At 40.2% G+C, this 24601-nt stretch overlaps 1 protein-coding gene across 1 annotated transcript; it reads left to right on the forward strand.

The window, feature by feature from the left end:
* The first annotated feature begins 162 nt into the window (after nucleotides 1–162).
* Nucleotides 163–24576, forward strand: kcnj13 (potassium voltage-gated channel subfamily J member 13). The gene is made up of 3 exons (XM_004075739.4): nucleotides 163–435; nucleotides 7062–7602; nucleotides 21453–24576. The coding sequence occupies exons 2-3, from the start codon at nucleotides 7086–7088 to the stop codon at nucleotides 22025–22027; spliced, it is 1092 nt and encodes a 363-aa protein (XP_004075787.1). The 5' UTR covers nucleotides 163–435; nucleotides 7062–7085; the 3' UTR covers nucleotides 22028–24576.
* The last annotated feature ends 25 nt before the right edge of the window (nucleotides 24577–24601 follow it).

The raw sequence follows: 24601 nt of genomic DNA on the forward strand, positions 1-24601 counted from the left end.
AATAAAATGGAAATTCAAACTTTTATTCTGAAAGATCAGAGTTTCTGAGAATACAAACAAAGGCTGCAGGATGTACGCGTGTGACAAACTTATTTTTGAATGAACTGTGACAAAATGTCTCTTTCTCTGATACACACATGTGCACACACACACACACACAGAAACACACACATCTCCATCTTCTGTCTTCTTGGAACACTAATAGGCTCCATGCAGAGTTGTGTGACCAATTGAATCATTCTCTAACAGAGCTTTGGACTGCACATCCCAGCAGAGTGCCATACTCTTTCCAGCTTTCGCACCAGTGGCACCTCTCCCAAAGGGAGCACTGAGCACATTCATTTCTGGGACCCATTTGGGATTTTATTCATCTTTCTCCAGCATTCAGCAGCTCTTTCTGTTGGGGCACAGCAAACTTCCAAAGTAGGAGAAGAGGTAAGACGACATGACAACTGCATCTCCAGATGGGAACATGTGTTTGATCCTCAGCAGTCCTGGGATTAGAGAAGGAAATGCAGCACCAAAAAGGATATTTCAGATTACAATAGTTATTAACACATTCTAATGATAGCACAAAATTAATTAAATCTGAACTGACTTCATGTAATATATCTGCTAGCCAACTTGCATCATCAAGCCAACATTTTGCTGTTTATCATGCGACACAGGTCCCCCAGTTTGTGCTGCAGGCAGTTCACTCTTTGACCAAGCTGGAGCAGTTGAAGTGAACAGCTGCAGGGTGAATGTTACATAAACCTCTCTGCAGGCCTCCAAGCTAGTTCTGAGCATGCTTTCTGCTCTTTTTTCATGCATTTGTTTGGAACAAAATCACAGAAAAGCATTACCTGCATCTATTGTCCTAATGACAATGTTCATTAGATTGTTCATGAGCTTTCTAGAATTTGTTGGGGCAAAAGTTTCATGACGTTAACCTTTACTAGCTCTGCTGAAGCATGAATCAGCTACACGGTCATTTAAAAGCTTAATTGATGAGTGAAGAGGGTAAAGTTCAGTAAAATCACAAAGTAGAACAGCTAGAATTGTTTCCATTGCTTCCAATTTGGAAGAACTGTTATTCACCTTCAAAGTCCCCAAAAAGGAGGATCATTTAATCAACTAAAGCTTGGGGTTTAATTTAGGTGCATCAGATTTACTGACAGGCTTCATGATCTTCTACCATAAAAACGTTCATCACTGACCAGGGGCGTCTCCAAAAGGGGGCCTGGGAGTCGGGGTAGGTCCCTTCAAAAACTGTCAGTTAGATAAATCCCAACTCATGTTTGTTTTAAACAAACCACATGAATAAAAATAGAAATGTTTAAATTACTTTTTCTTTTTAATTTAATTACAGTCAAATTTTCTCACAGACATGTGGGTGGGCCTAACAGGGCTTTGAATTTCACTTTGTTCCACCCAATTGCCATTTTTGGAACATTGCTGAGTTGGGTGGAGTAAAGAACGCACCCACCCAACTCCGAGCTCCGTTTTCGACCTGGATTCAACTCGGCAAACAGGTCAGTCTCCAAATGGAAAAGTACTGCTGAGATCAAATTGTTTCAGCTGCGACCACGAAGGTCATCTGATGACCTAAACATATGGAATGAGCAGCTTCTTCCATGAGCTGATGGTTGCCCCACTGTTGACGCTTGAACACTGTCAGTGTTAAAGTAACTTGAAGGATGAGACATGAACTGAACTATAGAAGGTTTAGACCAAACCTGGTCCCATTGGATAACATTTTCCAAACCTCTGCTCATATATGTAGAAACTGAGGAAACTCGTGGAGCTCCACACAAAACAATGCAAAATTACCAAAATGTTGCTTTTTAAATAAAGCAACATTGTTCTGAGTTAAACTTATGTGCACAGTCACAACCTTTTGGAAGTATTTCTTGTGAACCTAATCAGTATCTGATGTCACAACACAGAAGTCAATTAAAAAAAGATGCATGTTTGGTTAAACATTTCCATTCAAGCAAATGAATCCCTTCCTGGTAATTAATCTGTAAAAAAAATAAAAAACAGAAATGATTCTTTTTTCTTCCCCTCCAAACTGTCTGACAGCTTTTAGCCTTTGTTGGTTTTGACAAACCAGACTTTGTTTGGAAAACAGAGTTTTTGCTCAACATCCAACCATTTATCTTAAATCACGTTTACAGATTTAGTTTTCCACTAAAACATTGCAAAGCAAGGAAAAACAGATTATTCCGTTGCATTTAATCCCATAAATGGGGGATTAATTGCCTTCATAGCAGCACTCTGGAACCGTTTCAGTCTAATCTGACCCAACATCCTCTGAAGTTTGCTTCCAGACCACTGAACACACATCAGTGCTTCATTGACCTGTTTCAATGTCAGGCTGCCTCAGTAGATCCACCTTCTATGAGCATTATCTCACACAAATGGGGGCCTCGGGGTAGGTGTGGCCCCTCGGGGCATTTCACCCCCAAATTTATTGAAGTTTTAACATGAAGTTAGATCTTTGGATGGAGTCACACATTTTAATTAATTCAAGAATTAGATAAATGTTTGGTTTGTTAAAAAGTTGTTTTGCTCTAACCAAAAAATGTAAAATTCTGAAAGAGAAAAACAAAGTGACACAACCCAACATCATTAATACATCAGTGGAAAACAGACATTATGTGGTAACTACGCGAACAAGTAAAGAAAAACCACCGTCCAACACCGCTACAGATTAACCAGGTCATCTTATTTACAAAAACACTCAATCAGACATTTTGACAAAGCACCTCTCTAAATTGCTTCGACCTCAGATTATAAAGCGTATCGTTGTCTAAAAAAATTAAATGAAGTGCGCCTTACGGTGTGGAAAATATGGCCTCAATGCATCTTTATTCTGTGTACAGAATGTTTTGTTTTCAACACAAGACACTTGAGCAATATTTACTTTTCTCCACCAAAGTGCATCAGTAAGTAAAGACAAGATCAATAAACCTGTTGAACTTTTATTGAGATCATAAAAATTGTGACAAGAAAAGTTTTATGTTTGATAAACAAAAATCTTTCACAGCATCAACCATAGAAAGAAAAACTTTTCCCTGAACTCAACGACCTAAAATTACAAAAAAACATGTGATTTATCATCAATAGCTCAGTTTGAACACAATGATCTTTAACTCAAGTCAGACAAAATAAATAGCGTCCAGCTTTAGCTAAAATAATACTTTAGTACAGTGTGGAATTGTGCTATATGATTTTGCTTGTTTGTTATGTTCCCTAAATACTTCATTTAGGTACAACACAACTTACACAAAACACGACTTTTGTCAAAAGCATTTTAACCATCGGCATTGAAAAGACCAAAATGCTTTCAAAGATTAGCTGTAACCCTTGTGCTATCCTAGGCACTTTACCATTGTGAGTTGGGTCATCTAGACCCACTAGACAGTGCTCTGAACCTTTTTTCTTCAATGATTTGTGATCTTCACTGGTGTCCATGGATTACATGAAATCTTTCCACCTTTATCCACCTTTGTCATGGTAGGGAGAACACGTCAATGTAAGGGTGGGGTCATCTAAGATAGCACAAGGGTTAAACAAAGTCAGGTCTGGTCTGATCCACTGCCTGTATCGGACTGAGTAAGTGATCGTGAACTCACCCATAGAAAACGTTTTACTTCTGGCTCCAGCGGAATGAAGTCAATTCAGTCGCCATTTATTTTTCACAATATGGACGTTGCCATATTGGAGTCAAAATATCATCAGTAAGCAGTGATTGGTCTGAATTGGTGTACGTCAATATTTCTATGGCAACAACTCTCACCAATCGGGATTGAGCTTGTTGGAAGTCCACATTCCTACCACTTGAAAGCATGCTGGGGGTCAAACGATCACTCAAACAGTTCAAATGTTCAACATGAGACCAGCTACTTTTATTGAGACATCTGATTGACTGCTTAATAACTTGAGCTACAGAAAAAATATGAAAAAAAATGATCAAGAGCATGTTAAAAATGTATCAGAGACAAATAGAATGACTGAGTAATAGTTGTTAATTTATCAGAAGTCTATGAGATTTAGGCTTCTTGGAGCCAGCGGGTACTTCCTGTTTGGGACATAAGCATGACGGGTCGCTCATTCCAGTTCTCAATTACAGTCAGTGGTCTAGTCGCTGGCCGATCTGTGACGGTTACTTGATCTATCCATTCAAGTGTGAAGATGCGTCCACTTCCGCTAAAGCATTTTAATGGTCAGAGTATGTTTTCAGATGTTAATAACAGTAATTACCTCCTAAAATGTTTATTATAATAGATTTCATGTTAAAGTTTATTTCAATGTTTACATTAAAAACGAAAGAAAAAATAAATGTTAAGGATTAGGACTTCACGATCCTGAAAATGACTACAAGTGGACTAAATGTTTTATTCCTCTGGGTTTTTTTTTATGGCACTTTACTACCCAGCGTACAAGGAAACAGCGCCACCTACTGACACTTTATTAACTCCGATAACACAGACGAGTTATTAAAAGCAAAAGTGGCAGCAGGAGCCCGTGACATCTGCCTATCAAAACCATCAAACAGGGCAAACAACTCCAAGCCGTGTAGTTTTGATTCTATGACACATTGTAGAGATTTTCATTGTCTGTAATGACAACAACATACAGTGTTGTTTTAGGCGAAGTGCTTTTATTTTTCTGAGCTGTACTTCAGGACGAGGAAACTCTCGTTGTTGAGGAAAACATAAGTTCAGGTAATCACAGAGTTATCCACTGTTTAAAAGGCTCAAATAGTTGTAAAGGAGACAGAAGTATCGGGTAATGCTATCACCAGCTGACCTTTTTAAACTATTTTTATTTTCATTGTTTAACAATGAATTACTAGGTTTATAATCTTGGAACAACAAACATACAAAAAATATATAAATTATGGGAAATAAAATTGCGAAATTGCTGCACAAAGAGGAAGTGGCGTAAGGGTTGCTCATGCAGGAACCGATTGCGTAGCTGTTACGGATCAGGTAGCGACAAGATCTGATCACAGAGTCAAAGGATTAGCCATGTTTGTGTGGTCTTTAAAAACATCTGATTGAAAAAACCCTGGGCGTTTAAGTCCTGCTTAATGCTTTAGGTGAAATCACGTAAATGTTTCAATTCTTGATTATTTAAAAATCACAAAACAATTCAGAATCATCTATGAATCTTAACATATTAAGCTAATAACCCACCCCCTTCTGTTTGCTCGACCCTCAAAAAACAAACTGCTCAACTCTGAACCACTGGAATGCTTTTAGAATGCTGGTCATCTGAACCATGGCGGTTTCCTGCATGTTCTGGCTGCAGATGACCATCGACAACAGAGCTGACTCTAATCCTGGAGAACCCACAGGGTCGAATTCTGGCTGCAGTTCTTTGTTTTTAACCCTTCTGCTATCCTAGGCACTTTAACATTGGGAGTTGGGTCATGTAGACCCACTAGACAGTGCTCTGAACATTTTTTCTTCAATGATTTGTGATCTTCACCGGTGTCCATGGATTACATGAAATCTTTCCAACTTTATCCACCTTTGTCATGGTAGGGAGAACACGTCAATGCAAGGGAGGGGTCATCTAAGATAGCAAAAGAATTAACTGCTGTTACCCAAAATGATCAAACACAAAACAAACAGTGAAAATAACTTTAAAAGTCCAGAACATAATCGTTCTTGGGTTCTCCGGAGTTAAGGAACACACTACATCTTTTTTACCTACTGTCTCAAATTTGATACACGCTTTTATCATGGTGTAACTGTATTAAAAAGAATCAACTACTTTCGTATTCTGTCAGAACAGCAAGTAGCCATATATCAAAATGAATATCAAGAGATGAGTTATTCACACTATAAAATTTTAAAATTAGCAAAACCTTTCCCGTCAGATATTTTGAAATGAGCAGGAAAAGGCCTTCTACTGCCTCTAGTGGAATGATGATGAACAACAGGGCAGAAAACATGGACCCAGTTTTAAACAATGGGACAAAGTTTGGATCATGCTAATAAAATCGAGATCTCAGAAATGTTTGTATCAAATATGATACGAATGTTTAAGTGGGATTAATCTACAACAGACACAACGATGACAAGTTTTTGAGAAGCAACTGCATTAATTAATTTTTAAAACAACCACACAAATGAAAATAGTCTTCTATTCTAATCAGAGAAAGCTGTAATAAATCATGCAACAAACAGTAAAAACAATAAAACAAACAGCAAGTCCTGAAAACTTTATAAATAAGGGAGTAGAGAAAAACCAAAGATAAAGAAAGAACCACAGGATGTGTTGACGAAACATTGGTTCACCCCTGATTTTGGAGTATTTTATACTACATGTACTTGTTGGTAATTGGTTGACAGAGGAGTGTGGATGCATGCAGGACAAGCTCCCCACAGATGAAAGACACATTCCTGCTCTGCATGCTGCTGTGTTGCTCAGACGGACTCCCGGCTGAGAGCCGCTCTAATCTTCTGGAAACAATATTGACATAGAAATAGAAACTCTGCAAAGCACACAGCTCTGGCTGTCTGCTCCTCAGGATTGTGCACATACATGAAGGGCCACATGTATGAAACTTTGTCAAGCTGTGTGAAATTTGCGTACACATTTTTTCCATATTTAATTTATTGCAACTGAGAGTAATCTGTCATTTTGCTTTTTTTATACACAAGTGCATTTGCTTTTTGCAGACATAATTCCTAATTTCTTTCGTTTTTAGACAGACATGGATGCGTATACTCATCAGGATGGCTCATCTTTTCAAGTTTGTGTTTTATTTGATGTGTGTGACATGAATAAACAAACAATAAATTAGTTTATTGGAAGAAATTAGCAGAAGGGGATTTACAGGCTTAGAATTGTGCGTATGTGAACTTTTAAAGGAGGAGATCCCACATGTATGAAAAGCCATTAAGTCCACAAAAAATGCAATAACATACAACCATTGTTTAAAGGTACATTTAAATCTAACTGGGGTAAAATAAAGTGAAGTTACGTCAAAATTAAAATGTTAAAGAAAAAAATTATGTATTTAACGAAAATGTTAACGTCCAGTTTCCTTGTTATTTCAGAAGCTGCATCCTGAAGTTGCTACCATGACAACCAAGTCCACCGGCAGCATTCTGGCAGGCAAAGCTTCCTCCTCTCCTCTCTTGTCCTCTGCTCCACGTCAACGTCTCGTCACCAAAGATGGACGCTGTACGCTTCGCCCCCCTCCTTACCCATCTGGAAAGTGGAGCAGGGCCTGGAGTGGAGCCTGGATGTTGGCTCTGCAGGACCTCTGGGGGCTGCTAGTAAATCTGCGCTGGAGATGGGTGCTCCTGGCTTTCTGTGCTTCGTTTCTGGCCCACTGGCTGCTTTTTGCCTGTCTCTGGTACCTGCTGGCCCATCTCAACGGAGACCTTGCTGTTGAGGATCATGATCATCCTCCGCCTGGTCATGTCATTTGTGTCAAATACATCACAAGCTTCACGGCTGCCTTTTCCTTCTCTCTGGAGACGCAGTTGACGATCGGCTACGGCACCATGTTTCCCAGCGGTGACTGTCCCAGTGCCATTGCACTGTTGGCAGTGCAGATGCTGCTGGGCCTGATGCTGGAGGCCTTCATCACAGGTACCACTCTATAAGCACTTGTAAAAATATAAAAGTAGTCAAATGGATGGGCAACATTAAAAAGTTAATCCTAAAATAGGAAAAATAAAGTCAGTATAAAATATTTTTGGTTGTTAAATAAAAACAAAGCCCAGTACTTTACCATTCCTTGAGACTTGACTTTTGTTCATAAATAATTAATGATCTCATATACAGTTATATAATTAACATCAAATATACCATGGCTCCATAGTTCTAAAGAGGGCAGGTTTAGCATCTTATCTCATGGTTTTTTAAATCTATAATTTAAGAAATTGGTTCTAATCTCATTGACTTTTGCCCTTTCTTGTTGGAGGAAGAGAAATATAAATTTGACAACCCAACATTTTTGCTAAATATTGAAAACAAAAAAAGAAAAATCATTTTGACCATTTTGTCTTTTACACAGGAAAAAAAAAGTCCTTCTCATTACAAGTTAAATGTTCATGTTATAAGGAACTTAGAACTAATAGAATTTGTATTGGTAAGATTTCTTAAAACAAATCGGGATGTCCTGGTCTTTAAAGAAATATTTTAATCTTGAAATTAGCTATAAACACTCTTATTTATGTTACTCTGCTAAATGAAAATAGTATGTCCTAAAATATGCATGCATTGTCAAAAAATGTTTTATATTCTTAATATATTTTAATCAGTTTCATGAGTGAATAAATAATAAATAATCTGTAACAATGTTCAGACCATTTGGTGCAAATAAGGGATCCAGGTGATCAGCTGCATGTGGAGCACAGACAACTGGATGGAAGCTACTCCAACCTTAGAGAGCTGACCCTGAAGTAATACCTTCCCGGGGGCTTTTTAGCAATCACATGATAAAGGTTTTTCTTTTTTTAATCTCTCTTTTAATTATTCTTTTCATATTTTAGAGGAAATTGTTTTTCTTAAATGTTTTGCAGTTACTCAAAGTCTCCCTTTATAAGGAACTAAAAGTTTTTGTATTATTTAAAATATCTGTCTTGTAAAAAATAAAACCAGTCAATCTAGATTTTTGTGATCAAAAATAATACCTGTAGATTAAATACTTACTAATTATCTGATGCATTTTTTTCAGACAGCCAGAAATCAAATTAAATCTGTTTAACAAAAGAAAGATAATAATGGATTGGATTTATCTGCACTTTTCCAGACACTCAAAGCACTTACAGTGTGTCCATCATTCATTCACTCCTCATTCATACTTGTTGATGGTAAGCTATGGTTGTAGCCACAGCTGTCCTGGGGCAGACTGACAGAGGCGTGGCTGCCAGTTCGCGCCTACAGCCCCTCTGACCATCACCGGGATCATTCATGCACATTCACACACCAGTGGAGCCACACTGGAGGCAAGGAGGGTGAAGTGTCTTGCCCAAGGACACAAGGACATTTTGGCTGGTGGGAGCGGGGATCGAACCGCCAACCCTTTGATCATTGGACGACCCGCTCAACCGCCTGAGCCCCTGTCGCTCAGTGTAAAGAAAAGCCTTGAGAATAACTTTAATGAAATTTTACCAAAGAAAGAGCGGGATGATTAAAAGTTTTCTTGCCACAGTTATTGAGCAGCTTATTTTGTTTCTTTATGGTTGTTTTTTGAAACATAGAGGCTGAAAGTCTTTAACTTATTCAGCATGACTCTGCTTTGAGTTGTTAACAGTTGGATTTTGATGATCTTTAAAAAGAAAGTGCAAATTATTATACCTAAACGTTAGACTATTAGGGCTGCCTTTTGTTGGCTAAAGTGACACCTGTATAATCTACCTGACAACAAGGATATTCATCTGCAATGCAGGAAATTATTTTGTTGACACGGACATGTTTCAAGTGTTTGATGGCTGTAAAAATGATCCACGATCTGTTTAGATCATGTTTTACTGCACTATTTGCTGTTCAGTTAGAGTTTAAAAGTAAAGACACAGTCCTAATATTTTCCTAAAAGGTGGTTTGAGATTCCAGCTGCATGTGTCCAGTCGTAGTTCTGCCAGTAGTTTGTTAGTAAATGTTGGAGTACCTGCATGTCTTCACTGGTACGACATCTGATGCGTATGTTTGACAAGAGGGGCTTAACAAAAGTTCAATAAGGAGAGATCTGTGTTTGTGATACAGAAAGATGTGCACGAGATAAATCTATGACCTCCGGTGCTTAGGCTCTGGTCCAATGACTTCTTGGGTGCGAAGGATAAACTAGGATCATAGATGTATCAACCACAGAGTCTAGACGCCATTGGTGGGTAAGGGTCAGCCAATGACAAGAATCGTTCCCGGTGGAGAATGAGGAGGTAGACAACCGTCCATGAATCTAAAGGGGAACATTTGATTGTCGTTAGCTGAGAGGAAAATGTGGGCTGGGACGAGTGATGTAACAACCCAGCTTATATTATTCCTTATAGAAAATGCGCCAAAGCTTCACAATAAAAATGACATAGCTCAATTTGGATCCACATTGTGGTTTTACTGGATCCTCGAAGTTAAATCTCATGTTTTTACTCATGTATTTGTTTTTCTTCTCTTTTCTTTCTTTGTTTAGTTGAATGGATCTCATGGTGTTGTTCCTAAAAATAAAGTGTGAATGGTTAGAAGGTCATCATAATGTACAACTATTCTATTTGCTGTTGTCAAACAATATGTTGGGGCAATGCTGTAAAGCAGGAGCGATACACGTGATATAGGAAATATTTGTGGATTCAATCGCTGCGTTACATCAGGCTTTTAATAGAGCATTGTGCAAATTCAGCAAATGTTACTTTTGATAATGTTAGGAATTAAATAAATCAGAAAGAGTTCATGACACAAATCCCTGATGATATATTTCTGATCTCATTTATTTTGTTTGAAAATTAGGATTCTGCCTGTTAGTGAGAACAAAAAGGCAAACCTGTTAGTGTGGGAACTGTGGTGGTGCGTGGTCTAGTCTTGTCTGGTAATAGTGTTAAACTCTCTGGTCGTCCTAATGAAATTCAGATGCAGCAGGAGTGAGCGTGTTTGTCACCACAACTGCACTGGAAAATCCCTTCACTGGTGGAAAAACCCTTCAAAGACACTTTTTTGAGAGAATGTAGTCATTTGATCTAGAATCTTCTAAACGCCCTCACACTATAGCAAATCCACTATGTGTTCTAGTCTTTGCATGAAATGTGAGATGTGTCTGTCTCGTTCAACACATTGTTGCATTTCTTAATAATAGGATGAACTGCTGTAATAAACCTTCAGCTAATAAAATAACCGGAAGATACAGTAGCTAAATGCTCAACTGAAACAAACATTTAAGATCTGTTAACAAATTATTTTTACATTCAAGTTGTTGCAAAAAAAACAACTGCAGATTCTGCTTTTTTGTGCCACTAGAGCAGGGGTCGGGAACCTTTTTGGCCAAGAGAGCCATAAACGCCACATATTTTGAAATGTAATTTTGAAAGAGCCATACAATAATGTAGTGTCCCTTCCCCACACTGAGGCACGGAGACTTAACCTCTTTTAAAGTTCTTTATTCCGATTACTGCAGACCGCAACAAACGCCGTTCAATTCATTCAGCAACTCCTGAATCTCTCCCGCCGACACGAGAGCCCTGCGCGATTCACCTGCTGCCTGTCCCCACAACCCCTCACCCCCACCCTCTGCTTTCTTCCTCACACATCCCGTCTCCGCAACTGCGCGCTCTTTCTCAGAGACGGGAGCGCGCAGTTTTAGGTACGTCAATTCACAGGTTTCCAGCTGGTACAAACTCTGTGAAATAATAGATAATAGTAACTGATAGCGCTGGCGCAGATTTCTCTCTCTAAGCACCGCTACTACTGCGCGCCTCTGGCATCGCATCGCGCCCGAGAAGGACTGGTCTAATGAAAAAAAAAAACTATAATTAAAGATTTGTCTGCGAGCCACATGTGACCATCAAAAGAGCCATATATGGCTCGCGAGCCATAGGTTCCCGACCCCTGAACTAGAGGGACAATAGGACTTTAAAGGACAGGAATTTAAAACACTTTCAGGAGGGTCTAGTGTAAACCTGAAAACGCAGCGTGTTTTCTCATGACACTTGTGGTTTTTTTGACATTTTCTCCCATTTGGTGGCCATTTTAGATAATGTCACAGACTAATTAGATGATGGGAGGGAGCACTTTCTTTTTTTCTCTATGGGTTTTTCAGGGTGGCACTGAAAAGTAGTGGTATAAGCACTCACACTTTTCAGTGAAAAGTTCTCGTTCAAACTCCAGCTGGGCTCTTTCTGTGTGCAGTTTCCAAGTTCTCCCTGTTTTCTCTGGGCTCTTCAGCTTCCTCCCACAGTCCAAAAGCAAGCTTCATGGGTTAATGGATGATTCTAAGTAGTTCCTAGGTGAATTTGTGGTTGTTGGGAAAGGCTCCAACAACCCCACAACCCTAAAAGGGATTAGGTGAGTTAAAAAGATGGCTGCGTTTCACAGTGTTTCTCTAGTGGCAGATACTCATCAGCTCAGGCATTACAGTACTTTATCAACTCTAGTACATAGACATGAGTTGGTACAGGATAAACCCTGGACATCGTATTTAAAGTGTGTTTTATCAGGAAAAAGAAGAGGAGATGAGACAACAGTTTGTTGATCCTAAAGGACGGAGATGGAATCTGGAGTTGGTGATGAACGATTAAGATAATCCAGGCTGACTAGAAGATGATGGAGACAACAGGTATAAAATGTAGTTAAGGCCAGACTAAATATTTTAACAAATGTGAGTTTGTACCACTAGAGGTTAGTTGACAGACTTGTGGGTTAGTTCTGGAAAAAAAAAAAAAGGAAAAACCCACTTGCAGCCAGGGTGCTTGGAGAGGAGTTGCAGGTGCGCCGGGAGCTCAGACCTGTAATTCTGTGGACCTGTGGAGAGCAGACACGAGGCCTGAGGACAGCAATGACAGGGAAATCCACAAGAGTAAGACAGAGAGATAGGTACCTGCTAAACCAGAATAAGATGAAGAATCAAGAAAACCAAGTTTTAGTGGTAAACAATTTAGGGTGTGTTCTTTCTAAGACTATGTTAAGTTCTATGACATTTTGCTGATTGTCCATTTCAATACCTACTAAAATTGGCTTCCTTTTTTTAATTTTTTTGTTCCCAAGATATTTTTGGACTTGGATAACTTTTAAAGTAAAATAAAAAAATGCAAAGACAGTCAAAGAGCCAATTTCTTTACAAATCAGAATACATCTGCCATCTGATATTACATGTATATATATATATATCTTCTTTTTTCTCTTTCGGCTTTTCCCATCAGGGGTCGCCACAGCGAATCATCCTTTTCCACCTCACTCTATCATGGACATCTTCTACCCTAACATTAGCCAACTTCATGTCCTCTGTTAAGACATCCATGTATCTCCTCTTTGGCCGTCCTCTTGCCCTCCTGCCAGGCAGCTCCATCTCCAACATCCTTCTACCAATATATCCACTATCCCTCCTCTGAACATGTCCAAACCATCTCAGTCTGGCTTCTCTGACTTTGTCGCTAACACAGGCAACATGAGCCGTCCCTCTGATGTACTCGTTCCTTATCCTGTCTAACCTGGTCACTCCTAAGGAGAACCTCAACATCTTCATCTCCGCTACCTCCATCTCAGCCTCTTGTCTCTGTCTCACTGCTACCGTCTCTAACCCATAGAGCAGAGCTGGTCTCACCACTGTCTTGTACACCTTTCCTTTGAGTCTTGCTGGCACTCTTCTGTCACACAACACTCCTGACACTTTCCTCCACCCGCTCCAACCTGCCTGCACTCGCCTCTTCACCTCTTTTCCACACTCCCCATCACACTGAACTGTTGACCCCAAGTACTTAAACTCCTGCACCTTCTTCACCTCAGCCCCCTGTAGCCTAATGCTTCCACCTTGATCCCTCTCATTCAGACACATGTATTCTGTCTTACTACGACTGACCTTCATGCCTCTTCTTTCCAGAGCAAACCTCCACCTCTCTAGCTGTTCCTCTACCTGCTCACTACTCTCACTGCAAATTACAATGTCATCCGCAAACATCATTGTCCAGGGAGATTCCTGTCTTACCTCGTCTGTCAGCCTGTCCATCAGCATAGCAAACAAAAAAGGACTCAAAGCTGATCCTTGGTGTAGTCCCACCTCCACCTTGAACTCCTCTGTCTGACCTACAGCACATCTCACCACCGTCATACTTCTCTCATACATGTCCTGAACTACTCTGACATACTTCTCTGCCACTCCAGATGACCTCATACAGTACCACAGCTCCTCCCTAGGCACCCTGTCATACGCCTTCTCTAAATCTACAAACACACAATGCAGCTCCTTCTGACCTTCTCTGTACTTTTCCATCAACATTCTCAAAGCAAAAATGGCATCAGTGGTGCTCTTACGGGGCATGAAACCATACTGCTGCTCACAAATCTCCACCTTCTTCCTAAGCCTGGCTTCCACTACTCTTTCCCACAGCTTCATTGTGTGGCTCATCAACTTTATTCCTCTATAGTTGCTGCAGTTCTGCGTGTCACCCTTGTTCTTAAAGATCGGAACCAGAACGCTTCTCCTCCATTCCTCAGGCAACTTCTCACTCTCTAGAATCCTATTGAACAACCTCGTTAGAAATTCCACTGCTGTCTCTCCTAAGCACTTCCATACCTCCACAGGTACGTCATCAGGACCAACGGCCTTTCCGCTCTTCATCCTTTTCAGAGCCTTCCTAACCTCATCCTTTCCAATCTCTGCTACTTCCTGCTCCACAACAACCACATCTTCCTCCCTTCTTTCCCTGTCATTTTCCACGTTCATCAGCTCCTCAAAATACTCCTTCCATCTTTTCTGTACACTCTCCTGAGTTGTTAGCGCCTTTCCATCTCTGTCCTTAATCACCCTTATCTGTTGCACGTCCTTCCCATCTCTGTATCTCTGTTTGGCTAGCCTGAACAAGTCCTTTTCTCCTTCCTTTGTGTCTAACCTGTCATATAGCTCATCGTAAGCTTGCTGTTTGGCCTTTGCCACCTCTCTTTTCACTCTACGCTGCGCTTCCTTGTACTCCTGTCTACCTTCCTCAGTCATTTCTACATCCCACTTCCTTTTAGCCAACCTCTTCCTCTGGACGCAGTCCTGTACTTCCTCATTCCACCACCAAGTGTCTTTACCGTCTTTCCTCTTTCCAGATGACACACCTAGCACCTTCCTACCTGTTTCCCTGATAATTTCTGCTGTAGTTTCCCAGTCATCTGGAAGCTCATCCTGACCACCCAGGACCTGCCTCAACTTCTGCCTAAATTCCTCACAAGTTTCTTCATTCTGTAGCTTCCACCACTTGGTCTTCTTTTCTGTTTTCCCTCTCTTCTTCTTCCTGACCTCCAGAGTCATCTTACACACCACCATGCGGTGCTGTCTGGCTACACTCTCTCCTACCACCACTTTGCAGTCAATAACCTCTCTCAAATGACCTCGTCTACATAGGATGTAGTCCACCTGAGTACTCCTACCTCCACTTCTGTATGTCACTCTATGTTCCTCTCTCTTCTGGAAGTAAGTGTTGACTACAGCCATTTCCATCCTCTTCGCAAAGTCCACCACCATCTGTCCCTCCAGATTCCTTTCCTTCACACCAAACCTGCCCATCACCTCCTCATCACCTCTGTTGCCCTCACCAACATGCCCATTAAAGTCTGCTCCAATAACAACTCTCTCTCCTCTGGGGATACTCTCGATGACCTCATCCAACTCACTCCAGAATCTCTCCTTCACTTCTAACTCACAGCCAACCTGTGGCGCATACCCACTGACTACATTTACCATCACCCCTTCAATTTCTAACTTTAGGCTCATCATCCTATCTGAGACTCTTTTCACCTCTAGAACACTGTTCACAAACTCCCCCTTCAGAATCACACCTACCCCGTTTCTCTTCCTATCAACACCATGATAGAACAGTTTGTATCCTCCTCCAATACTACGTGCCTTGCTGCCCTTCCACCTTGTCTCCTGCACACACAGTACATCTACCTTCCTTCTCTCCATCATGTCTGCCAGCTCTCTGCCTTTCCCTGTCATTGTGCCAACGTTAAGAGTCCCTATTCTCAAACCTATGTTCCTGCCTTTCCCCTTCTCTCTCTGGCCACGGACCCTTCTGCCTCCCCTCTTTCTTCGACCAACAGTAGTCAAATTTCCAGACACCCTGTAGGTTAACAGCATCGGTGGCGGTCGTTGTTAACCCGGGCCTCGACCGATCCGGTATGTCTAAAGTGTTGTGGATGATTCGCATGGTTATTTTGGCAATTTTTACGCCGGATGCCCTTCCTGACGCAACCCTCTCTATTTATCCGGGCTTGGGACCGGCACAGAGGCAACTGGCTTGCAACCCCTGTGGCTAGATTGTATATATATATATATATATATATATATATATATATATATATATATATATATATATATATATATATATATATATATATATATATATATATATATATATATATATACATGCTGCATCCTAACTGATGATGACTCAGAGACAAAACAGTTATATACAGATTTTTTAAACATGTAAACACGCCGTTCGGAATACTCTGCCCCAATCAGACTCGTTCGGATCAAAATTTCTTTCCGATCGAGATAGGTGGGTTATGCCGATTGTTTATCCGATCGTGTTGCATGTAAACAGTCTATTCCGATCGTGTGTCACTACTGCTTTGGTTTAACGTCATGCAAAGACGGTGTTTCGCTCCAGAGAAAGCTTTGGAGCTCAAACAGGACCGACCGCCCGCTCCGCGGACGCCTCTGTGCTCTGCCCTCCTTGCCTCTCCCTTCCTATCTTTTTCCGACATCCCTCGCGAGGGGGGCGCCGGGAAGGAGCGCTTCGTGCCCCCTGATGTCCGGACCCTGCGCAGTCTGGGCGCGGCTCCCGGTGGACAGAGCGAACTCATAGTTTTGTGTTAGAGGGGAGGATGCTTTGATACATGTGGGAGGCTTCGGACTGCGATCCGTCCCGCAGCTATAGGTGAATGAGCAGCCGAATTCAGGAGAACCATGTCTCCCGTCTCCGTGCAGAGCTCGGGCCTCCAGCTCACACAGCGGCCTTGGGGCGGTGTGTGAGCTTAAAGCAGAAATGTCGCTCAGTCCTTAGAAACCGTTCAAACAATCACGTGGATTTGTGTTTCCAGTCGTGTCCCGACAGAATAAAGGCTGATGATATTCCCATATATTTACGTGCATCCAAGATGCAGATTGCGGCATTTCCTGCATGGATTTATGCTCATCTAGGCTAAATGTTGTTAGCGCGCATTAGCCTTCTCCTAACTCTTCTTCCGGCTCCGTTCACAAAAAAAGACCACACAGATGAAAAATAAAAGGATGAGCGAACAGGCGCTTCATAATAACTATAACATTTACAAAAGCATAGAAGATCATTTGAAGATCATCTTATATATTACAGAGCTGCTACATATATTTATGTGGAAGCTCGGCTTGTTTCAGCGGGACTCGTTTCCTCTTCCGGTATTTTAAACAGAACTGTGCATGTGAACGTTTGTTATGATCGGAAAAAATGTTCTGGGCCCATGTACACGGTTGAATTCTAATCCGACCATTGATCCGATCAAGATACTTTGCATATGTAACCGCGGCTACTGTTTTTCTAAGACGTAGCTGTCCTCACTACTTTCTGCAGGAATCTACCTAACGGAAAATTCCCTAAGTTTCCTTCCATAAAATATTTCATGTCCATTTCCTGTGATGGTGAGTTGATTTTAAAGTAAAAAACATTGACTGTGATCATGTGCATACTTACATTGCATATCTACACACACTAATATGTTTTGTTACCTGAAACAGATTGAGTTGACTAACTCTTCACATCTTAATGCACATTCAAATATTTTTTAATTACAGTTATATCAATATAAATATGTAAAAAGTGATCTTTATCTTAGCTGTTAATGATGACGTCTCTCTTGTTTACAGAAAAGGACCCCCTCCACCCATAATTAAAGTCACAACACTTTCAACTCATCATTCTGTTGGACAGTAATGACTTGTTGCATTTTTTAAAGGAAATAAGTTATTTTTATTCAAATGGCCAATGGTGAGACACGAAATTATGGTCTGTTGCCTTAAGGCGATGCTAAGCAGTAGAGGGTTAATGCACCGTAACATGATGGCTGCCTTTAATTTCGTCATTATCTTTGTATGACAATGAAGCATTCTAATCTATTTTATTCTATCCTAAAACAAAGGGGTACATGTGTTGGGAGGACAGTCGTACATGAGGGATTCAAGAATAACTGAACTCACTGCACCCTGAGATATTCAAGTCATTCTTCAAAAAATAAAAAAAATAGTTTTAGTCAGACAATCAAATGTTGAATTGAATATTAATTTCTAAGTAACGTCAGATGTACAAATAGCACTCTGTCATGTGGTCAAGAATTGATGTCCAATTGTTTGTTTTTCCTTTTGGGTATTCCCTTCAGGAGGTGCCACAGTGAACAGACTAGCAGTTGACACTTTGTTAGGCTTTAGTCCTTTCCTGGTCCAAAACCCAGACTTGGAAAAAGCATGCCCAAACTTTGGAAAGCTGTTCCATGGATTTGCAGTGACTTACAGCACCTAGTAGTTGAAGGCAGACTCCCAGGACTAAGCAGGCTCAACCTGGCTTAGGTCCCAATAAGGGCAGATCAGGTCTAGTTTGGGACTTTCAGTCAAAGAGTTCGTCTCGGATTGACAAACCCAAAGTAGACCCAAAGTCTAAAGTTCCAAATACAATATAATGAAAGCAGCCGGTTTTTATCAGGGTTGGATAAATTAACAAGAAAATAGAAAAGGAGTGAATTTTTTGTGTCCCGCTTTTTAATTTTTACCCTTTTAATACCCAACCAAGAAAAAAACATTAAAAATAAATGTTTTGTCTGCTGTCTTTTGCCTTGGGGGAGTAATATACAAAATCCTTTTTTTTAAATAATACAGATGCTCTACCATTTGGGTAAGCAGGCAAATATAGGGTTAATAAAACTCGTAAAAGTAAAACAGTTGTCCTCAATGGCAACCCTTTGCAAAAAATCCATTTAAGTGCACTACAAGCATACTTAGTCTATACTAGAAGTGTAGCTGTATACTTGAAGTTTACTTTTTGTAAACTGTCTATATTTTGTAAAGTTAAAATGTTTAGTCTGAAGAAGTATTGAGTTAGTACACTTCCAACACTACACATTCAGTACATGGTCTACATCAGGCAGTGGCGGTTCTACCCTGAATTACTCCCCAGGCGCCCCCCCCCCTCCCCAGGCGCCCCCCCCCCCCATAGTCACAACAGAACTTTGTTTGTCTTCGTCAACTGAAATGTTTTATTGTCATTGAAATTAAGAAGTGGATACAAAAGATGTCAGAATTCTGAACAGCATTATAAAAGTTATCAGAACACAAAAAATAAAAGACCATAAGCATGGCAAAAATACAGTTAGCTAAGAAAATATTGAATCAAACTCAATGTTAAATAAATAATATAAAATAAATATTTTAAAAACATTTATGAATTGGAAATTTAAATTGTCATGTTCTATATCGATCTCTACTTCAGAGAAGAAAAATTAGCTCATGTTTTCCGTCTTCAATCCTTTGATTGGCACATTTTTAGTTATGACCTGTTACATTATGTTTTGTCCCCATAGAGTTGCAGTAAATGGTAAATATTCATTTTTAAAACTACCTACAGATTTATGGAAATTCTATTGGCTAAAAATATAATCCCACATTTGTAAAACAAATAAAAAATAAACTTCATATGCAGGCTCAAAATTAACCCCTAAATCCCCAGTTAAATGTCAAAAAAACATTGTGAAAACGTTTAGGCTGCCACAAATGATTATTAAATTAATGACCAATCTCAAATTATTTGCCCCATTAGCATCTTATGGCAGCAGCAGCATGCTGTGTAACCATCACAGCTTTTTTAACATTATGAGCTAGTATACAACAGCAAAACACAACAAAACCTTTGTGTTACAGCAGAGCAGACAGACACACGAATCATAACTAATGTTACAAGTTAAGGCAGAGCAAATTTTTAAGAATAAAATCTAAAAAAAATTAAAAATGACGCTATTTGCAACATTTGGGCCTACTTCAGTGTTGGTCATCGACCAAAATAAAGTTTTCATCGGCAACGTTGTTGTAGGGCAGGTAGCATTAGAATTTGGAAAAAACATGCATCAAGCTGTGAGGACTTACCCTTTTCTTTATCTCTTTTCTCCTCTTCTTCTTTTCTTTTCTTTCTAAATTGGGCACCAGATGGCTTTGACCTTTTCTTTTCCATATTTTAGATGTTTATTGGCGTTTGTTTGGCATAAATGTCCTCACGTCACGAAGAAGGCATCAAGTCCGTCGACTGAACCAACTGTCACCTTAGTGACAGCATTGTTTTGTGTTGCCATTTTTTTTATTTGGGCATTTCACACAAAATTAACCCAAAAAGCAGAATATATTTTTTATACCTTTATTAAAATGTAGGTTATAGAATGTCACCTTATGACTGACTTATAAAAAGGATTTTATAAAGTAGATTCAAACCCCCGCCCTTGTCCCCACCTAGCCACTTAATTTGGAAGCGTCCCACAATTGAACTGATTCCCCGCAGCCCCCCCCCCCCTTTCTTCACACATTCCCAGCAGGAGCGCGTGCAGCTACAGCCAGGGGCGCTGATTCGCTACATGACGGCGCAGTCGCAGTTTTTACTTCTATTTTTTTCATCAAGCCCGCGACCGTCGCCTCCCCTGAAAGATGAGCCAGCCAGGTTTTGCGCATGCGCAAACGCGGCGGCGCTCCGTGCTCACCCCGCGCCCCCTCCCTTCTCCTTCTTCACACACATTTGTGTCTACTTCTCAAAGACAGGAGAGCGCAGCTGCGGGGCGAGGGCGGCGGCGCGGCCAGGTTCAGGCTGTTACAAACTCACAAACTGTGACATAAGTAAACCAATAGTGGTGCATATAATATTTTACAAGGGCTGAGCCGCCGGTGCCGCCCCCCTTCAGTTTTCCGCCCCAGCCACCGCCCGGACGGCCCGTGCCTAGAACCGCTACTGACATCAGGGGTGTCAAACTCATTTTCACCGAGGGCCACATCTGCATAGCGGTTGTCCTCAAAGGGCCAGATATAACTTAAACATGTTACTAAATGTAATGAAAAATAAATGTAAATACTCCTTAATAACTCATTATTAATTTATTATAACTTTTTAAAGTTACAATTACAGTTGCATATGTTTGCTTGTTACTCTAGCATAAATCCTTTTAAATTTGATTCTGTTAGGTTACATTATACAGACAGTGTTTAAGTCGTAATGTATAGTTGCCCAATCCCATATTTCAAGTCCAATTCCCTCTAGATATGAACAAATACACATACATTTTTATTTTAAGAAATTTTAAAATGTTATGCTCTCGTGGGCCACATAAAAAGACATGGCGGGCCTTGAGTTTGACACATGTGGTCTAGTATAGCTGCTATTTTTATATTCAAGTATATACCTAATAAAATAAGCTTCAAGTGTAGTAATTTTTGCCAAGTGAGGAGTTGTTTATTGCTGCTGCAATGTATGTCCAACTGACTAAAGATTCAATCACATTCAAGATTTTAACTAACAGAATTTGAATAAACAAATTGAAGTTGGTCCTATGGATCTAGTCTTAAAGCAAATGTTAGATTTACACTGGTAAAATCTGAAAAGAAAATATTTTTTTACTGTGATTTCAACATATTTGGTACTTGATCATCAAGTGTTTTCAGAACATTTATGTTTGAAATCTGTTGTAAAAGTAAATGAAGCTGAACAGCTTGAATCCATCACAGGCTGCTGAGGTGTTGATGTTTTTACCTTCAGGTGCTTTTGTGGCTAAGATTGCACGTCCTCAGAAGAGAGCGGGAGCCATCCAGTTCAGCCCCCAAGCAGTGGTGGGCCAACACCAGGGCAAGACGTGCCTGATGGTGCGAGCCACCAATCTGCTCCACCGCCCCCTGGTGGACGTGAAGGTGAGTGCCGTTCTCTACGAGGAGCACGAAGGTCAGGCTCTCTACCAAACCACTCTGGACTTCCTGTTGGACCATCTTGGCCAGCAGCCATGCCCATTCTTTATTTTTCCGCTGACTTTTTACCACCCCCTGGACTGCCACAGCCCGCTCTACCCCGCGCTTTGCGAAGGCTCCTCCAACCATTTTGAGCTGGTGGTTTTCCTCACAGCCTTACAGGAGGGAACGGGGGACTCCTGCCAGAAAAGAACCTCCTACCTGCGGCAAGAAATTCAGTTTGACCGTCGGTTTGTGCCTGCGTTGGGGCTGGATGCTCGGGGAAGGTACATGGTGAGCATCGAGCACTTTGACACAACCCATTCAAAGGAGCCCATGAGCAGGGACTGTGTGGTACAGATCAACGGGGATGGCAGCGACAGGATGGAGTGAGGAGGAGGATGGAAAAAAAGTCTCACAAGATCTGCAAGAAGTTTTCTACAGACTGATACCTTGACAGGACACAACTGGATGTAAGAGCTCCTAAACCAGGAATGAGCCACTGTTGTGTTGTCTTAGTGCAAACAAGGAATCACTGAGCAACTTTAAGAATGTAGCTTCAGGCTCTTACTTTGACTCATCTTTGGTTTCTACCTTTAGCCACGTCTCGCGGAGAAGACAATTGGACATCAGTTCTAAAGCTTTGATGTGTCAACACAACATCAGGTTTTCCCTGCAGGACTGATACAAAAACAGGCTTAAAAACCAGAAAAAAGCAGCCAAAAAAACCCTAGAAAACCTTAAGGTAGCCTGGAGCTTTGTTGATCAATCCCACCTTAAATATTATAAAAAGCAAGTACTGTACTTTCAAATTAATAAACATAAGAGCTGAATGAAAAGTTTAAATGATGAACCATGATGTCTATGATCTTCTGTTAGATTAATTTGGATCAGCTACTTTCCACACTCTCTGAATTTTATTTATTTAGTGTTTCTAATAAGCAAAAAGATTTTGAAATGATGGTTGGTGGACAATTCTTCCTACATGTTTAGTGTGGAGCCTGTTCTGACCAAAATAAACACCTCGTGTTCCATCTGTCGATGCTTTCATGTACCATATTTTCCACACTATTCAGCGCACTGGATTATAAGTCAATAAAGGGTCTATTTTCAAATGCATGTCATAAATAAGGTGCACTGAACTATGAAGCTACGTTCACACCACCTTCACCATCGAGCATTCCAGCAGCCAGTTCCAATAAAAAGTCTATGTAAATGCGAGTGTTTTGGCTCCCGCTTTTAAAACTCTTGCGTTTCCACAACATGCAAAACGCACTGCCGTTGAATTCATATTGCTAATTAAACCAGGTTGAACTTTGATCAGTCAGGAACTCAGATTGGTTAGTGACGTTTGGATGGCGACCTTTTCAATTCATGTTAGTGGCAACTGTTTAAAAATCGATCATGAAGGAGAAATTAATCTTTCTGGTTTGTAATGAAATTATATGACTCCAAGTCTTTCATATTTTGGAATAGAGCTATAAAATAAAAAAGCCTGGAGCGAGATTCGTCAGATTTGCACTGCTTGACATTTCGCATCAAGCCTCCTGCAACTGTAAATGGCGAACATGCAATGAAACAATACAATATGATACAATAGTACTTTATTGATCCCGAGGAAAATTCATTATTTTCATGCAGGAGTATCTTGCAGCAACAGTCCTGTGATTACCACATGCCAAATACGGGTTCAAGAATGCACGTCACATGCCCGGTGTGAACGAGCACCAGGCGCATTAAGCTAGACAAAAGAGTCAAAAATAAGTCTGTCAGTCAGTCAGACTTTATCGTCCACAGTAGTTCTGGAACTTCTGTGTGACGCGCTAAACGTTAGCTAGGTTAGATACTTGTACAATACTTGTAATCCCCAACCTTGCAAGTGACACAAAACGAAAACCCAGTCCGACATTCTACACATCAGCTGCATTAGCGTATTGAAAATAACAGCCAACCTTGTTTGCAAAACTTTTTTTTTTTTTTTAAACAGCTTGACATGTCTACACACCACCGTGTACCTCTTAAAATCGCTTCGACATCAGCGAACATAACCAGAATTAATCTATGTTCATGGTGCATTGCTGTTTGGGGGGGAAAAAACAAAGTCTTTTAAGTGTGGCTCATAGCGTGGAAAATACGGTAGTTACTTTTGACTCTTTTCACGCTGATCTGTAACCTCCATCTCAGTTAAATAGTGTGTTTGTGACCCCCTCTAACCTGTAGTTCCATGGTCGTTTGTCAGCTGGTGTGCTCGCCATCAGAAGTCCAGCCTCAATGTGAACGATATTTATAATTAGACTGACCCATGTGACACACTGTTCAGAAATGAATGATAACATTATATCTATTGACGATTGAAGTGTTGATAAATTACCATGTACTGACAAATTGTTGTTTGAAATGTAAGATTGATCAAAACGGAAAATGATGTTTTCAATCTGCTCAGCGAGAATATTTGCTTCTAGATTTAACAACGAAAGATAGAAATGTAGGAACCACAGTGAATAGGCTTCAAATGTTTGTTTGTTCCTTTTTCTATAAAAGATCTGTATACTATGAATCATGTACACTATTATATATTAAGTCGCGGTTTGAAAAAAATCACAGACACACATGGAACTGGTTTAACAATGCTGCACATAAAAAATAAATTGATGTGAAGAAAGATTTTCAGTACATAATACATGCTGTAGTGCCTTCGTACAGCGGATCCATTAAATCCATATTTTCTAAAAAACAAACAAAAAAAAAGCAGATATGGAAGCAAAATATCACGTCCAGATTCCAGGGGCTACATGATTAAAAATCTGTAGATTTTAGAGTGAAATATGTGTGTATATTAAGGCCAAATGTACATACATGTTGTTGTTTTTTGCCAGTTTTATCAAGCCAGAAATGTATAATTACTGGTCATAACTTTATAATAAAACACTTGTCAAAAGAAATTATTATGACTGTGTTTAATTATAT

The sequence above is a fragment of the Oryzias latipes genome, chromosome 13 (genome assembly GCF_002234675.1).
Source record: "Oryzias latipes chromosome 13, ASM223467v1".
Classification (NCBI taxonomy): domain Eukaryota; kingdom Metazoa; phylum Chordata; class Actinopteri; order Beloniformes; family Adrianichthyidae; genus Oryzias; species Oryzias latipes.

What these genes read in the sequence shown, in the direction of transcription:
- kcnj13 (XM_004075739.4), top strand. Translation starts at nt 7,086, where the DNA reads ATGACAACCAAGTCCACCGGCAGCATTCTGGCAGGCAAAGCTTCCTCC. An exon ending in GCTGGAGGCCTTCATCACAG is followed by an intron (nt 7,603 to 21,452) that starts GTACCACTCTAT and finishes TTTTACCTTCAG; the next exon opens with GTGCTTTTGTGGCTAAGATT.